Source organism: Hypanus sabinus, chromosome 10 (assembly GCF_030144855.1).
Source record: "Hypanus sabinus isolate sHypSab1 chromosome 10, sHypSab1.hap1, whole genome shotgun sequence".
Lineage (NCBI taxonomy): Eukaryota > Metazoa > Chordata > Chondrichthyes > Myliobatiformes > Dasyatidae > Hypanus > Hypanus sabinus.
In genome coordinates, this window is record NC_082715.1 from 117,591,666 (window position 1) to 117,610,667 (window position 19,002).

The following is a 19,002-nucleotide window of genomic DNA, read 5'->3' on the forward strand; positions in this document are numbered from 1 at the left end:
CATGTTCTTAATATTTATGTTTATTTATTATTATTTCTTTTGTACTTGCAATTTGTTGTGTGCAGTCTTTCACTGTGTTTCTTAGATTTACTGTGTATGCCCACAAGAAAATTAATCTCACAGTTTTATATGGTGGCATCAACTTTAATAATAAATTTATTTTGATCTTTGAAAAGGCAAAAGGAAAATAAAAAGTCTCTTCAGGAAATGCTGCAGTCACACAAAAATATCTTAAAATGGCTAGCACAAATATCAATATGCATCATGACTTCAACCCAATCCAACAAATCACCGAATTATGTACCATTACTGCTTTTCTATTCTTTCCAGTTCTCCAATTTCATACTGTTACTCAAACATTTAAACAGCCTACTTAAATTTTTAATGTCTTTCCAGAACCATCTATAATGCATTAACACAGCTGTATGGAGGTTATAGATAGACAAATTTTATCGCGAGATTCTCTGAGACTAAGCTAATAAATTTGTTTGATATTTAATACATTTATAACATAGGAATTATAAATTCAGGTTAAGGATTGAAAATTTCAAGGGAAGTCAAATGAACGACCATCTTATAGAAATCAATAAGGTTTCTGTTAAATCTAATCTGCTTGCAGATTAAAGAGCTGAAACTAAATCCACATATATTTTAAACAAGATGACAACTTAGATACAGAAAGAGAAATAATGCCGAGTATTCAAATTCTAAATATCGGAAGTAAAATTTAATTAAAATTGCCAATATTAACAGCAAATCTGCTCAAGGAATATTGATTGGTATCCTTATAATTAGAAACAAAGGGTGTACTTCAATAAGAATACTCAGCCTGTAATACCAATTCAGACTTGGATATCCAATCTGTGGATTACCAGCTGAAGAGTGCCCCACTTTGCATGTTTTAAGTTTTTTAAAATTTGAGATACAGCGTGGAACTGGCCCGTCTGGCCCTTTGAGCTGTGCCACCCAGAACTCCTGATTTAACACAAATCTAATCATGAGACAATTTACAATGACCAGTAACCTACCCCAACTAGTACATCGTTGGACTGTGGGAGGAAACTCATGCATTTGGAGGAAACCAATGCAGTCACATGTAGAATGTACAACCTCCTTACAGAAAGTGTAGGATTGTAAATGGAATATTTATTAATTACTGGATGAATATTATTCATTCTGTACTTACCAGTGAACCCAAATACCAAAGAGACAAGTAGTTAGCTTTTAAATGTTTTCCTTTTGGCTTGCCATACACATTGTATACCAACTTTAACATGTCTAAGACTAACAAACCTGTTCAAAAATGCATTGCCAAAAGCATTAAGTTTCCGGAATGGTTTTTTTGGATCCACCACCAAAGCATTTCCTGGAATCACACCTTCCACATCCCCATTCATTACAGCAATGAAACAGTCAGTTGTTGGTTCAGGCCCAATTCTCATTCCAGGGAAGTCTTGTTCCAGAAGGTATCTGAATCAGAATCAGAAAATGGAGAATTTGCAGTATACAATACAGACATTTGATTGACATGAGCACCATTTGTTTGGTTTTCATCAATCATCAATCATAATCCCTACAGTTTTGCTGAAAAGCAGCAGCAAGGCATACAATGCCCAAATTTACTTGCCACACTGAGTGATTTGCTGATCTGTACTTCAAACCAATTTACTTTGCTTGTACAAGTTGAGCACCCCTTATCCAAAATCTGTAAACTCCAAAATGGGACTTTTTGGAGCATTGACATGATATCACAAATGGGAAAATTTTACAAGTCACTGGAAAGGTTCCCAGGCAATGTATAGGTTTCAGTGCACCACATACAGTTTTGAGAAGTGACCTCACATGCGTAATGAGCAGCAGTTAATGAAAAAAAACACTGCATAAAACAAAAAATTAAGCTCTTGATCACGTATCAGTGTTGGAGTGAACATTGTGGATTAACAGTAATGAAACGAGCAAAGACCTATCATGACAAACTGAAAATTGAAGATAATTGTGAATATTCAGCAGGCTGACTGCAAAAATTTAAGGGCACAGCATTATTTATTTATCTTAAAAAGTCTACTGATCACAAAAATCTAGCACCAGAACAAGTCAACGATGCTGTGTTGTTATACTTTACATAAAACTTGTAGACTACAAATAGTGTACTGCAACCTTTTAATAAAAATATAGCAACATAGAAGAATAAACGCCTGCTATTGTTCAACAGCTGAATCAATTATCCTCCCAATGCTGTGTTGCTTTTGCTACCCAAAATACATTATGTTAATTGTATGTAATAATTTTTTTATTGTGAACTACATGTGATGAACAAGGCAAGAACAAGTGCAAGACAAAGACTGCTTACCAGTAGCATGCAAATTCAGTGTCAGAAATGATGGCAATCCCAAGATATTATATATTCCAGAATACAAAATAACCTAAAATCCTAAATACTTCCATCCCCAATCATTTCGGATAAGGGGTACTCAACCTGTATTGGCATGGTAACAAAACTTCAGTGTTCAATTTTCAACATTGTGCCTTTTGAAGCAGGATAAAACATACCATATTTTTATGGTGGACGAACTCAGCCAGGCAACAACTATGGAAGAGAAACTGCCTGACCTTCTGAGTTCCTCTAGCATTTTGTGTGTGTTACTTTGGATTTATAGCAGCTACAGATTATCTCATTGTTGTGGGCACATTTTTACATTGCTATGCTGAAAGTGTGATTGCCAAATCCTAAATTAGTAACAAACACTAACCCTGGAGTCTTTAAGATGTACCTGCACCATCATATTCAGTATGTAACAAATCAATCCTTGGACCCAAAGAACTACAAGCCAAGTTTGGCAAATGGCCCTACAAGAGCCTAACCCCTGCCTTTTCCTCCAAGGATTTTGTGGATTAATAGTCTATTGGGTGGTAAAAATCTTTCGTAGTTAAGGCAGGAACTAAAGGCTGAAGAGCCCAAATTGTTACTCATCTAGGACAGGAGACAATAGGATCAAAGCCTATAACCTAGGCACAGAGTAGTTCTAATGAGGTTAACTTGATGCAAGCCTGTAAGTAATTGACAAGATGAGCATCAGGTTGGTTGAAAAAGTCAATCAATTTCAGTTCAAGAGAACAGCAAAACGTTAAGTACATAAATATGCAACAGGTGGTAAGGTTCTGTAAAGGACTGACAGTTCAGGTGGTGAAGCAGAAATAATGGTTGTCATTAACTGAGGCCACAAAATACAAGAGCAGGCAAATCATAATGAAACTATACAAGAGAGTAAATGGGCCATAATTTGTCCACTGTGCACAACTATGGTTACTGAATCTCAAGAACATGCAAATCTCTAGAGTTGGATGAAATTCAATACAGAAAAAAAAGTTGATCCTTCTTTTTACACGAAAGGTGACAGCCTAAACTAGACAATGCAATTCTACAGGGAGAAACAGAAACCCAAATGTACCTTGGGATATTTAAACACAGCAAATAGAAGCCTCAATTAAAAGAGGCTCAAAGCCAAACGACGCATCTTCAAAGTGATCAGCAAAAGACACCGGATAACGGTTTGGAAGTGAAGACTTTCGGAAGAGTGTAAAGGAATGGGATCAGATGTATTTTCCTGGAAAAGGCTACCAGATTATCCACTGTTGCTAGTTACTCTGTACATTTCCACGATTTTTACACAGATTCTGCAAGACCTCAATTTGCAATAAGACTGGACCTATTAAATTTACCTAGAGCAGTTAGAGCCAATTCAAGGTGGATTCTTACGCAAGCCCTAGGCGTGGTAAATAGGCAGAAACAGCACACTGAATACTTACACGACGTAAATTTAAAGTCATTGAGAGGACTGAGGGAAGGGTAGCAAAATGTTACCAACCAAAACCTGCAAATCACAGCCTGAAAAGATGGAGGCAAAAACCTAATCCTCATCACGTTAAAAATGATCTGTAACACCTAAATTACTAACCTAGGATGATTATGCTAGAAAATAAATTGCTGTATAATCTCCCCTGCCGCGAATTTCCCCCCCTTTTCCTTCCATACCCAGATACAGCGTCAACACCTTGCAACGCCGAACACCCCGTCCCCCCGCCCCCAGCTCCCGTGTCTCCCGGCGTTACCTGATGAAGGTGGTCTTGCCGGTTGAATACTGGCCGACCAGCAACAACATAGGCTTGTTATCAAAATCTGCATCCTCTAGCGAGGGCGAGTGGAATTCATGGAAGCGGTAATGTTGCTCCAAGGGAAGCAGCTTGGTTTTGTAGAGTTTCTTCAGGCCGTCTGTCACCGTTTGAAATAACTCGGGATCCTTCTTTCCTCGCTCGTTTCTCCCCAGCCAACTGAACATGGCGATTGACACTTTTAAGGGAAAATAAATCTCTTCGCAGCTTATGTATTTATTTGCCCCGAGTTAAAATTCCCCTAGGGAAAAAGATTGCAAACGAAAATTCTGCACAATTTTATTTTTAAAGGGACAATTCTTTACGCTAACCAAACCAGCTGAGCAGGCACTGCTGCCTCCCGGCTCCAGTTAAAGAGCCAAGCCGAGCAACGGTTCCGCCCACCGCGCGCCGCCACTTCCGATGACGCCATCACCAGCCCTTCTGCGCCGCGTGCGGCTCGGGACGGCATCGTTGGGTTTGCCGGGCAACAGCCCAATAGTCACACCGACTAGACTCAGTCAACCGTTAACGGCCGTGCCATCTATTAACGATCTATTAACCATATTATCAATTTGACTTATGACGACTGAGCTAACGGTGGATGGTCAAAGTGGATTATCAGCTCAGTCAACCGTGACAACTGTTGATGGCCACATTGAAGAATTCATGCAACCCTGCCAACTGAGCTAACCATCTATGCCCAAATCAGCAACCCTATTAAGGGAACCACTGGACCCCCTAACAATGTCATGCTAGTAGACCAGCCAACCTGATTCTATCTTTTAATGAAAACCAGTTAACTAACTGAGCAAACATAATGGTGAAATTAATTAACTGACTTAACCAATAGCCTAAACACCTAACACTCAATCGAATTATTAAGGTGATTTGCACTATCATCAGCAGCCAAACCAATACCCTGTTAACAACTGTGCATGGGGTCAACAAGCAAGACAACCAAGCCAAGTAAGTAAATGGGCTAAACAGATAAACTGAATTATTTGATCTAATGAAGCAAATACTTGAATCAATTGTTAGCTTGAAATCAGGTTTACCATCGCTGCTGTACTTTACAAAATATGTTGTTTTCTAGGAACAGTCCAGTGCAAGATGTAAAAAATTACTAATAAGTTTCAACAACAAAAATGCAAAAGAGGAATAAAGAGGTAATGTTCATGGATCAATCATAAATATATGGTTCCTAAAACATTGAATGTGTGTCTTCAGGTTCTTGTACCTCTTTAATGGTAGTAATGAGAAGAGGGCATGTCCTGGATTATGAGGATTTTTAATGACGGATTTATCTTCTTGAGGCACCACCTCTTGAAGGTTTCCTTATTGGTGAGTAGGGCTGTGCCTGTGGTGGAGCTAGCTGAGCCTTGAATCCTCTGCAATCTCTTGCAATCCTGCACATTGAAGCCTCCATACCAGGTGATGATGCAACTGGTCATGATACTCTCCAAAGTACATTGTAGAAATTAGTAAGGCTTACCAATCACCTCAACACCTAATGGAGTGGAGCTTCTGGAGTGCTTTTTTCATGATTGCATCAATGTGTTGGATCCAAGACAGATCCTCCCACTATGTTGATAACCAGTGACTTGAAGCTGCTCACCCTTTCCACTGCTGATCCCTCAATGAGAATTGGTGTGTGTTATCCTGACTTCTCCTTTCTGAAGTCCATAATCTTCAGTCTTACTGACATTGAGTGCAACGTCGTTGTTCGAAAAGCAATCAGCAATCTGTCTCATTCCTGTACACCTCTGGTCACCGTCTGAAATTCTCCCAACAGCAATGGTGCCATCAACAGATTTATATATACCGTTTGAGCTGTGCCTAGCCACACAATCATGGGGTATAGACAGTATTGTACATGTTGCACTTCATCACAGTAGATATGAGTGCTACAAGTGATAGTTATTGAGGTAGCTCACACTGCTTTTCTTGGACACTGGTATTTTGAAGCAGGTAGAAACCTCTGACTACAGCAGTGGTAGGTTCAAAATGTCCCTGAGCATTCCAGCCAGTTGGAAAGTGCTGGTTTTCAGTACACTGCTAGATCGCAGGGTGATGCATTCAAACTCACTGTTACACTAAGTGAACCTGGTCTCAGTCTAATTGTGCTACAGGTAATCATCAAACTAGTTAACTAACAATCAACAAATTAAGTCAATTGATACATTTAAGGGAGTTTACAAAAATAAATAAGTTAGTCCAATCAAAACAATCAGGCAAATGAAAAGTCAAAATATATCAAGTTAAAGGCTTCTTAGATTTTTTTCTCAGTGTGAAAGATGTTCCAGGGCATTATGTTTTCTCAAAACAAATTTGTTGTTAAATTTTAAATCAAAATAATCCTTTATACATTTCCAAGCTCATTGTTCTAGGCTATACGTATTAATGGATACATGATATTTAGAAAGGTAGAGAAATGTAGAGAGCTGTACAGCACAGAAACACTTCCTTTAGCACAACTTGGCCATACTGATGAAACTATCTATCTAAACTAGTCCTATTTGCCTGAATTTGGCCCATATCCCTTTAAACATTTCTTATCCATGAATCTGTCCAAATGTCTTTTAAACCTTGTAATTGCCGGCATGGCATCTACACCACTTCTTCTGGCAGATTGCTCCATGTGCCTGTGTAGCATTGGGACCCTGAAGCATTTCACTGCCAGACCTGCCCATCCCTCAGCTGTGTTTCTTAACAGCTAAATTAATCCAGTGGTGTGCTGATACATGCTCTGAGTTCATCTACCATACCCGTCAGTCTTTTTGCGTTAATATAAATGAAGTAGAGCCTGTCAGATCTTCCTTCCTGTCCTGCTTCTGTCTGGTCTGCTGGCTGGACAGGTTTGCATTAATCCTGGTATTTGATTCTCTTTTTCATGTTACACACAACTATTTTGGGTCTCATCCTTCTATAAGACTACTTTAAATCCTTCCAAATAGCCCTAATAAATCTCCCTGCCAGCATATTGAACCCCTCCACTTTAGTTCTGTTACTTTTATACAGGTTGTCTCTGCTCAGTGCTCCAGAAACCAATTCCTTCACAACCACACCCACTTTTCTGTCATATAATGTATTCATTTGCCCTGTTCTCCTCCCTCACTTGTGTGTGGTACAGGAAAAATCCAGAGAATACACCAGTGACGATTTTAGAGAAGTGATGTAACTTCACTAAGCCAGGATGTAGACACACTTTGGATTGTGAATAATAAATGATAAACCTTAAAATATAAATACAATTATATTGTGGTGATAGTTGTAACATTCAGCAGTCTGTAAAACCTGCAAACTCGGCACCTGTCTAATCTTGAGGCTGCCAGATTAACAGTGTCTTATAGAAGAAATAATTGAAGCTTGTTGAAAGGTTTAGCAGTAATCATGGGTGTTTTTAGCAATAATCATGGGTGATTTTAATCTACACAGAGAATGAGAAACTTAAGTTAGGTAATTAATAAATAATGTTTTAAGGATTTTTTCTATTGGAGTGTTCTCTGAATCTGAAACAGAATCATTTTGTAGCGATCTAGAGAGCAGACTTTACTGCACACGGAATGTACAATCCAATAGGGTGAATAATGACCTTGAAGGGAAAATTACTCAAGTTAGTGGCAAATATAAAGTAACATGATTGAAATCTGTGATTGTTAGTGGTTAACTAAAGAAGTTAATGAAAGTATTAGACTTAAAAGAAAATAGTTTTGTAAAGGCAAGTGGCAGATCAGAAGCAAAAACAGGGAAAGTCCAAGCACTCAGTACATCAGGCAGCATCTGTGAAGAAAGAAATTGAGCTAACATTTCATCAAAACTTAAAAGTGCAAAAACAGTTGTGGTTTAAATTGCAAAAAGGAGAGGAGTGGAGAAAACAAAGTGAATCTTATGATTCTGGAGATAAAGGCAGATGAGTTTACATAATTATTTTTAAAGTTGTATCAAGTTGTCAAGTTTATTTTCAAATTGTCAGTTATAAAACATAACAGTGACAATGAGTAAGTTTTAAAATGAACCCAAGACAACAACTTACCTGTGGAAGTGCAGCGAGATGTTAGATTTTTTTTCAAAAGCGCAGCACACTTTCTTCACAAGAGGACAGAGACAGACAACTGTTTCAAAAAGGCAGTAAATGGATGAATTCACTGTTTCATAAACAGTGAGTAGCAGGTGATAATAATCACAAACTAAAAAGAGCAGAAGTGGCTAGTTACATCAGAAAGATAAATTGTTTGCACATAAGATAGCTGGCTGATGTACATAGAAAGAACTGAGCAGTATTTTGAAGCAAGTTATATAGCTAATGAGAAATGCGTACCAATTTTGCAGAATGCATTGTGTGGAAAGGCAAACAGTTTGCTTAGAAGTTTGACTGCTCCAATCAAACTAGATAAAATGAGCTGTGCTGATATCATGAAAGTAATGCAGGAACATTTAGAACCAAAAATACTTTAGGTTTCATAAATGGAATTAAAAGGAAGAGAATTCCATTTCAGCAAACATGGCTGAATTGATGAAGTTGTCTTAGCATTGTGAGTTCAGTGATGGGATTAATAATAGACTGAGAGATCAGTTAGCTTGTGTAATCTTACAAGAAAGCCTTCAAAAATGGCTCCTAACTGAAGCACAACTCACATTAAAAAGAGCAGTTGAAATCACTGTATCAATGGAAACATGACATGGAGACATAATTGAGTTGTAGTCAGGAATAAAAGAGAGTGTGAGCAAGATTGCAATGTCTAAACAGAAACATGACTGGCCAAACAAATTGTGTTACTGTTGTGGCAGGGGCTAGTGCAAGTTTAAAGATGAAACAATGTAGTGTAAAGAGCATGTTAGACAGACAAAATCAAATAGACTACACATGGAAAAAAAAAATTTCTGCATGAAAAATCTGATAATAATTAGAGTGACAGGACTGGGTAGCCTTGTGATTTAAAATCTCAAAACTCAATTTGAGATTTAAAATGTGAAATGTGAAAGCTAACAAGACAAATATGGTTCACACCAGATTAAAATAGAATTGGACACTGACTCATCTGTTCCAGCCATTTCACAAAATGAGTTTCATTGGCATTTCAAAGAAGCTTGCAGACACCCAACAGAGAAATTATACTGGATAAAAGCCAACTCCTGTGGGAATGACATTCATAACAGGAATATGCAAATAACCAGCAAGCCACATTGGGCTTGTATGTGGTAAGAACAAGGGCTAGCATTGTGAGGCAACTACAAGTTGGAGATCCATCAGCCATTTGCATGCCACATCCCCTGCAACAGTCAATTAAAAGTTAATAAAGAAAGATACTGGCTGATACCACAACAGTATTCAAGGATGGACTTAGAAAACTGAAACATATCAAGGGTAAAATAGTGTTAAATGAAAATGCTACACCTAAGTTTTATAAAGGCTGTACATTTCCTAATACCATCTGTGATAAAGTAGCCAGACAGCTAGATTGCATGGAGGCTGAATGAATTCTTTCGAAGGTTGAGTGGAGCTCAAGGGCAACACCAGTGGTCCTATTAGCCAAGAAAGATGGGTCTACCAAGATTCGTGCTGATTTTAAGGTCACCATCAACCCAGTACTGAAAGTAGATCAATACCCTCTGCCCAGAATAGAGGATATCTTTGCAAATGCTTCTAGAGGAAAACACTTTAACAAAGTGGACTGAAGCTTATCTACAGAGGGAGATGGAAGAAGAGTCCAAAGTGTTTCTCCTATAAACAATCACAAAGTGCTTTAACGCTATAATAGACTTACTTCTAGAGTAACAAGTTCACCTGCATTCTGGTAGAAAACTATGGACCAGATACTGCAAGGCTGCCCAAGCACTCACTGCTGCCTGAATGACATAATTGTTACTGTTGAGGATGACAAGGAAGATCTCCAAAATATCACGACAATGTCAAAAAGATTGGGAGATTATGAGTTCAGAACATGATACAACAAGTGTGAAATCTCTAAACCAAGCGTCACTTACTGTGGTCCCACCATTACACATAAGGATTTCGCGAGTGTGCTGAGAAAATTCAAGCAGTGGTAGGATGCCCCAAGGCCAAAGGACATGTCACAGTTGCAGTTCCGCTAACAGCAGCAACACATGCAGAGATGAGGTATGTTTCCTAAAGGACACAGTTACAAGATTAAATTGAAGAGGATGACTAAACCATGGAAATTATGATGGATTGGTCTGTTTACCCTTGGAAAAGGAAATGCCTGAGAAATTTATGAAAGAGGGCACTCTTCTTGATGTATTTTCGCTAATACAAATCAAAAGTTTCCCTGTTACAGTGGAGATGATCGAAAGGGAAACTTGAAAAGATCCTACACTTGCTCAGGTCTTTGTTGTAGTAACCCAAAGTGGCTGAAATATGCAGCAGAAATTCCAGTTCCCCCATTTATACAAGCACCAGGATGAGGATCCATTATGTGGGGACTGAGAATTGTGGTACCATCCAAGATGAGAGCTGAAGTTTTGGAGGAACCACATGCCTGTCAACTAGGCATGATTAAAATGTAAATGTTTGCTCAAAGCTCTTGTGGCCTGAGCTAGATCTGCAGATTGAACAACTTGTTATGCACTGTGTGGGATGCCAACACATCCAGAAGAAAGGTGTCCAGAGCTGTCAGAACCAGTTCTTGCAGTCCAATAGTCAGCTCTGTACAACCACCACAGAGGAGGCCCCAGAACCTGAAATTGTTTTGAGGGGATGATAGAACTGACTGCTGAGCTGTAGTCAATAAAATGCATCCTGATGTATGCATCTTTGTTGTCCAGGTGTTCTAGGGTTAAGTGAAGAGCAAATGAAATGGCATCTACTGTGGACATAGTGCCAATAGGCAGATTGGAGTGGAACCAAGCCACTTCTCAGGCAGGAGTTGATATGTTTCATCACCAGCCTTTTAAAACACTTCATATAAATGGATATAAGTTGTACTAGATGATAGACACTGAAGCATGTTACCACATTCTTTTTTGAAACTGATATAATTAAAGCCTCCTTGAAGCACATGGGTACCTCCTACAGCTGAAGCAAGGGGATAAAGATATTGGTGAGCACTCCAGTCAGCTGATCATCACAGGTCTCTAGTACTTGGCCAAACAGCCCATTCGGGCTGGATGCTTTCCATGGGTTCACCCTCCTGAAGGATGCTCTAACATCAGCCTCAGAAACCAAAGTCACAGGGTCATTGGGGACTGTTGGAGTTTTTCAAGGTTCCTCCGCATTTCGATGGTCAAAGCAAGTATAGAAGACATTGAGTTCATCTGGGAGCAAAGTCTAAGTTGCTTGGTTTCACTTTGTAAAAAGCAATAGCATTTAAGCCCTGCTACAGCTGTCGAGCCTCCTTTAGTGATTCATGTTTGTTCACGTCACACGAGATGGCTTTCCCAAGATTGTACCTAGACCTTTTGTATCTTACTTGATTGCCATACTTGAATGTCACTGACCTGGCCCTCAACAGATTGCAGATCTCATGGTTCATCCAGGGCTTCTGACTGGGGAACATTCTGAATGATTTTGTAGGAACACACTTTTTTGAGGACTATAAAAAAAAATAATACACTGAGGGAACTCAGGAAGGCAAAAAGATGATTGAATTATTTTATCGGTGAATCCTTACAGAAGTATTTAAAATTATGAGAGACATAGATAAGGTGAATGGTAACAGTCTTTACTTCAGGGTAGGGGAACTAGAGGATAAAGATTTAGGATAAGAAGGGAAAGATTTAAAAGGGGTAAGGGGTAATTTTTTTCATATACAGGGTGGTATACAGGAGTTGCCAGGGGAAGTGGTTGAAGCAGGTGCAATAACATTAAGGAGCACTTGGATAGGTACATGATGGAAAGGGTGCTGGAGAGATATAGGCTGTATGCAAGAAGTAGGGGCTAGTTAGGTGGACAATGTAGTCAGCATTGATTATTGGGCAGAAGGGTCTGTGCCCATGCTCTACTGCTTTGTGACCATAACAAACTCTGTGGAGTACCAAAGGTTGCTTTGCTGCTCAATGTTTAGATCTTCAAAGATGACTCAAACTAAGACCTCAGATCACATTACCCCACCAGTTGACTTGTTTCCCACTTCTTCCCCAAACCCATTCCCATGCCTCTTTCTGCTGATCCAAGTCCACTCCCTTCATCATCTGGATCCTTGAATGAGAAAAGGTTCACACTTGCCACCTGTTGCCCCACACAGTCAAAATGTTTGAACTTAAGATGTAGGAGTGGGATTTGGACATTCAGCCCTTTGAGTCTACTCTGCCATTTGATCATGGATGATTTTATTTTCCTCTCAACTCCATCCTCCTGCTTTCTCCCTGTTACTTTGACACCCTTACTAATCAAGAACATATCAAGTTCTGGTTAAATATACCTAATGACAGCCTCCATGTCTGTCTGTGACAATAACTACAGATTACCCTCTGGCTGAATAAATTCCCCCTCATCTCTGTTCTAAAGGGATGTACTTATTTCCAGTAGTGGGAGAGTCTACAATAAGAAGGCACAAACTCAGAATACTTTTCCATGTCCACTCTGTCTAGGCCTTTTAATATTTGGCAGATCAACCCTCAACCTTCTAAATGCCATTGAGTACAGACCTAGAACCTCGAACATACCTCATACATTAATCCTTTTCTTCCTGAATCATTATAACAGTGGGATGGAAATCGTTGAGCCTGTTGGTATGTGCTCTTGGGCTTTTGTTGGGATGAAGCAGACGAAGGAATGTCCAGGGTTGGTGGAGTCTTATTGATTATATGGCTGCTTTACTAATGCCTGAAGTAGAATTATTCCATGCCAAGAACCCCACTGGCAGCCTCGTGTGAATTGATGTGTGCCCTCCTCCCAACACCCTACACTACGAACCTGCCTCCTGACATCTCTGACTATCACTAGCTTTTAAAAGTAGGTCAAAGGATAGGGAAGCTATGTACCACCTGTATATCAATGTCTTTTAAAAAGTGTAATTGTACCTGATTCTAAAGCTCCCTCTAACAGTTTATTCCATACATCCATGACTCAGTGTGAAAAACTTGACCCTTGGATCTATTTTTAATCTTTCTCTTCTCACCGTAAACCTATGTTTTCTAGTTTTAGGTCCCAGTCCCTGAGAACACGACTGACCTCTCATCTTATCTATGCCCCTCGTGTATTTTATAAACCTCTATAAGAACACCCTTCGCCCTCCTATGTTCCTGAGAAGTGTCCCAGCCTATCCAGTCTCTCCTCATAAATCAAACCCTCCATTCCCAGTAACATCCTCAAGAATCTTTACTGCATGCTTTCTAGCATAATTACATCCTTCTTATATCCTACTGACCAGAAGTGCACACAGTATCCCAAGTGTGGTCCAACCAGCATTTTGCATGACTGTAACATGATGTCCCAAATCTTGTAATCAATGGCCTTACTAATGAAAGTAAGAGTGCCATGTGTCTTCTTCATCAATCTGTCTATCCGTGTTTCTATTTTCAGAGAACTATGTACCTGTTTCCCATTATACAACACTTTCCAGAGGTGTACAATTGTTTATGTAAGTCCTGCCCTAATTTAACATAACAGCGTTCAACATCTTTGCCTTGTCAAGAATTAAATTCCAGTTGCCATTCTCTGGCTCGCTTCCCAAGTTGGTCCATATTTATTTTGAAACCTCTTCACTGCTCTTACACCACCAATATTAAGATTATCTGCAAACTTATCAACCATACTAACAATATTGTCAATCAAATCATTAATATAGATAACAAGCACAAGTAGATGCAGCAAAGATCCCTGCAGTACACTGCTAGTCATGACCTCAGTTTTGAAAAATAACATTCTACTTCTTCGATGAAGCCAGTTTTGTTTCTATTTGGCTGTCTCATCCTGAATTCATGTGACATAGCCTTCGAAATCAGCCTGCCATGTGGTATTTTGTCAAAAAGCAGGATAGACCAGGGAGAAATGAGAGAAATTCTGCAGATGTTGGAACCAACACACACAAAATGCTGGAGGAACTCAACAGTCCAGGGAGCATCAATGGAAAAGCATTCAGTCAAAGTTTCGTGCTGAGTCCCTTTATCAGGATTGGAGAAAAAAAGATGAGAAGTCAAAATAAGAAGGTGGGGAGATGGGTAGGGATGAAATAAAGAGCTGGGAAGTTGATTGGTGAACGAGATACAGGGCTGGAGAAAGGGGAATCTGATAGGAGAAGATAGGAAGTCATTGAAGAGAGAAAAGGGAGATGAACACCAGAGTGAAGTAATAGGTAGGTAAGGATATAAGGTGAAAGAGGGAAATTGGAATGGGGAATGTTTGGGGGGAGCATTACTGAATCCATGCCATCAGGGTGGAGGCTACCCAGACAAAATATAAGGTGTTGCTCTTCCAACTTCAGTGTGGCCTCATCACGACAGTAGAGGAGACCATGGACTGTCATGTCGGAATGGGAATGGGAAGTGGAATTAAAATGGGTGGCCACTGGGTGACCCTGTTTTTTTCTGGTGGATGGAGTGTAGGTGCTTAGTGAAGCGGTCTCCCAATCTATGTCGGGTCTCATTGATATGCAGGAGGCTAAACTGGGAGCACCAGATACAGTAGATGACCCCTATAAACTCACAGATGAAATGTCACCTTATCTGGAAGGACAGTTTAGGATATTGAATTGTAGTGAGGGAGGATGTGTAGGGGTGGGTGTAGCACTTGTTCTGTTTTCAAGGATAAGTGCCAGGAGGGAGAGCGAATGGACATGGGAATTGTGCAGGGAGCAATCCCTGCGGATAGCAGAAAGTGGGAGAAAGGGAAAGATATGCTTGGTGGTGGAATCCTGTGGAGATCGTGGAAGTTATAGAGAATAATATGCTGGACACAGAGGCTAGTGGGGTGGTAGGTGAGGACAAGAGGACCACTATTCCCTGGTGGGGTGGCGGGAGGATGGGGTGAGGGTAGGCTTGCACGAAATGGAAGAGATGTGGTTGAGGGCAGTGTTGATGGTGGAGGAAGGGAAGACCCTTTCTTTGAAGAAAGAGCATGTCTGACCAGGGAGAGTCAGTAGACGTAATTTACTTTGATTTTCAGAAGCCTTTGACAAGGTGCTACACATGAGGCTGCTGAACAAGAAAAAAGGCCCATGGTATTACAGGAAAGACTCCAGCACGGACAGAAGGTTGGCTGACTGGCAGGAGGTAAAGAGTGGGAATAAAGTGGACCTTTTCTGGTTGGCTGCCAGTGACTAGTGGTGCTTGCTAGGAGTTGGTATTGGATCCACACGTTTTCCTATTGCATGTTAATAATCTGGATGATGGAATTATTCATTTTGTGGCCAAGTTTGTAGGTGAAACAAAGACAGTTGGAAGGGCAGGTGGTGTTAAGGAAGCTCAGAGTCTGCAGAAGAACTTGGACAGATGAGGATAATAGGAAAAGAACTGGCAGTTAGAATATAGTGCGGAGAAATGTATGCTCATGCACATTGGTAGAAGGAATAAAGGTGTAGACTATTTTCTAAATGGAACAAATGGACTTGGGAGCCTAGCACAGGGTCCTGCAAGGGTTAACTTGCAGGTTGAGTTGTTAGTAAGGAATGCAAAAGGAATATTTGTGTTAATTTCCAGAGGACTAGAATATAAAAGCTAGGATGTAATTCAGAGGTTTTATCAGGCATTGGTCTGACTGCATTTGGAGTACTGTGAGCAGATTTGCCCATATATCTGGGAAAGGATGTGCTGACATTGGAGAGAATAAAGTTAATGATCCCCAGATTGAAGGAGTTGTATGAAGAGCATTTGATGGCTCTGGGCCTGTACTCATTGACCTTTAGAAGGAGGAGGAGGTATCCCATTGAAACCTTCTGAATATTGAAAAACCTAGATAGAAAGGATCTAGAGATGATATTTCTAATAGTGTGAGAGTCTAGCTTCAAAGGGCACAACCTCAGAGTATAAAGACATCCCTTTAAAACTGAGATGAGGCCGAGTTTCTTTATCCAGAAGGGGGATGGGAAATTCATTGCCACAGGCAGCTGTGGAGGCCATTTCATTGGGAATATTTAAAGTAGTGATAGATAGGTTCTTGATTAGTAATGGTGTCAGAAGTTACGGGGAGAGTGTAGGAGAATGGTGTTGAGAGAGAAAATAAATGAACTATGATGTAGCAGAAGCGATATCTTTTTTTTGGATTTTCATTTTCATTTTTATAATCTTTTTTTAATACATAATCTTCTACAACTATAGAATAATACAAAATTTCAACAAAATAATATGTATACAATTAATAGAGCTGAAGAAAAGAAACTAATCATAATATATAAAAGTGAAAAAAATATATAAAATTTAAAATTTTTTTATAAAAGAAGGGAAAAAAAAAGAACCCCTGAGAAAAAAAACCCGTTAACTACAAAAAAAACCATTAGGAATCAATCCCCGGAAGCAAAACGTTTAACCATCATCTAGATATATAGAAAAAAAAATTCATCAACAGCCAGTTCACATTTTTAAAAAAAATAATAAAATTGGAAGGAAACCATATAGAATAATTCAAATTAAATGGTAATATTTGGCAAAAGAACCCCATCTTCTCTCAAAATCAAATCGAGGTTCAAAAGTTCTATTTCTAATTTTTTCCGAGCTGAGACATAACATTACTTGAGAAACCATTCGATTAATGCAGGGGAAGAGATATCTTTCCATTTTAATAAAATAGCCCTTCTTGCGAACAATGTAACAAATACAATTACATGTTGATCTGAAGATGAAATACCCTGAATATGATGCGGAACTATTCCAAATAGAACAGTTAATCTATTAGGTTGGGCTTACTCTAGATGTTGGACTTACACTTCCTAATTTAAGACTGTACTATTGGGCTGTAAATATTAGACAATTATGATTTTGATTATACTGGCTCGATAAGAGCCAAAAACCACTTTGGGTTGATTTGGAATTAAAAGCTGTTAAACAATTTCATTTAACTTCAATATTAGGAGCTCCATTACCTTTACAGCTCTCTGAGATATCAAATTTAAATTTTTACCCGGTTATTAAACAATCTTTATGGCTTTGGATTCAGTTTCGTAATTTTTTAAATTTTAAACAATTTAAGTTGTCTAGTTTTTTATATTAAAACTTTTCATTTAAACCTTCAATAACCAATCCTATTTTTCTCCTATGGAAAAATAAAGGGATCCATTTTTTTACAGATTTATATTATAATGGTCGACTGATGACTTTTGAAGAGTTAATTAATAAATACTCTCTTGCTCATACACATTTTTTGCAATATTTTCAGGTTAGACATTTTTTACAACAATATTTACCGAAGTTTCCAGAAGCGATATCTTGAATGTTCCAATTTGGATCCTAGGATTTATTCTCTTATCATCCAGTGACACTAACTCCAGTAGAACATTACAGCTCAGAAACAGGCCTTTTGGTCCTCCTTGGCTGTGCCGAACCATTTTTCTGCCTAGTCCCACTGACCTGCACCTGGTCCATATCCCTCCATACACCTCTCATCCATGTACCTGTCCAAGTTTTTCTTAAATATTAAAAGTGAGCCCGCATTTACAACTTCATCTGGCAGTTCATTCCACACTCCTACCACTCTCTGTGTGAAGAAGTTCCCCCCCTCCCCAATATTCGCTTTAAACTTTTCCCCCTTCACCCTTAATCCATGTCCTCTGGTTTTTTTCTCCCCTAGCCTCAGTGGAAAAAGCCTGCTTGCATTCACTCTGTCTATACCCATCATAATTTTGTATACCTCTATCAAGTCTCCCCTCATTCTTCTATGTTCCAGGGAATAAAATCCTAACCTATTCAACCTTTCTCTGTAACTCAGTTCCTCAAGTCCTGGCAACATCCTTGTAAACTTTCTCTGCACTCTTTCAACCTTATTAATATCCTTACTGTAATTTGGTGACCAAAACTGCACACAAACAGACTTGGTCAAATTATTCCCTTAAATCCATCAATAATCTTCAATCACTCTTGAATTTTCCTTTTATACATGGGATACAGCTAACTACAACTTTCCAATCTGTAGCGTAGACCAGCAGTACACCAGCCACAGCTCCCCATGTAGTGATAGTTGGAATCCAGTTCTTCAGCAGCTGTCCATGCCTGGGCCCGAGAATTCGCTCCAGTATCCCAGCGGCCATTCGTGCCCTCCCGATTGACTGACTTGCCACCCACATACCTGCCAGTTGGAAAGCCATAATGGAAAATGCTATTTGTTAAGCTTTTTTTCCCCATTCTCCAATTTAAGATTGCTAGCACCTGCTTTCTGTAAGGTGGATATGTTCCAAAGCATCCTTATCCATATCCCTTAATTCCTTGGCTTCCATGCAATTTTCATGGTAAATACAGGTAAGAATTATTAAATTAAGATTTCACCCATCTTTGGTGGCTCCACATATAGATAACCACATTGAACTTACAATGACCTATTCTCCCACGGTTACTCTTTAGCTTTTAATATTCTTATGGAAACTCTTAGGATTCTTCTTTATGTTATCTGCCAGAGCTACTTCACGATCTCTTTAAGCCCTACTGATATTCCTCATTAGGGAATTAATCAATCTCTTGTACCTCTCAACGCCTTCACTCGACCTGAAATAGCTGCCAATATGTGTCATATTCTTTTATTCCTGACAAGAGCCTTAGTATCAACTGGGGCTCTTTACCAAATTTGCATTTCTCTCCAATAGGTGATCATGCTGTCTTGAAGTTTTCATATCTCACTTTTAAAAGCCTTCCACCTGCTAGCTGTCCTTGCAAACAGTCTCTGCTAGTCAACCTTTGCAAGTTCACATCTAATGCCTTCAAATTTACCTTGCCCCAATCTAGGACTAATGAACCACTCTTAACTTTTAT

General features: G+C 39.2%; 1 protein-coding gene across 3 annotated transcripts in view; it reads right to left on the bottom strand.

Annotated features, from left to right (window-relative positions):
- LOC132401026 (EH domain-containing protein 3) overlaps window positions 1-4,489 on the bottom strand; it is an 82,288-nt gene extending 77,799 nt beyond the window's left edge. For all 3 annotated transcript variants that reach the window (XM_059982762.1, XM_059982761.1, XM_059982760.1), the window contains exons 1-2: window positions 4,111-4,489; window positions 1,294-1,470 (exon numbers count right to left, since the gene is read on the bottom strand). In XM_059982762.1, coding sequence (XP_059838745.1) covers window positions 1,294-1,470; window positions 4,111-4,337 — 404 coding nt within the window. In that variant the 5' untranslated portion in view covers window positions 4,338-4,489. The remainder of the gene's footprint in view (window positions 1-1,293; window positions 1,471-4,110) is intronic.
- Window positions 4,490-19,002: the final 14,513 nt, after the last annotated feature.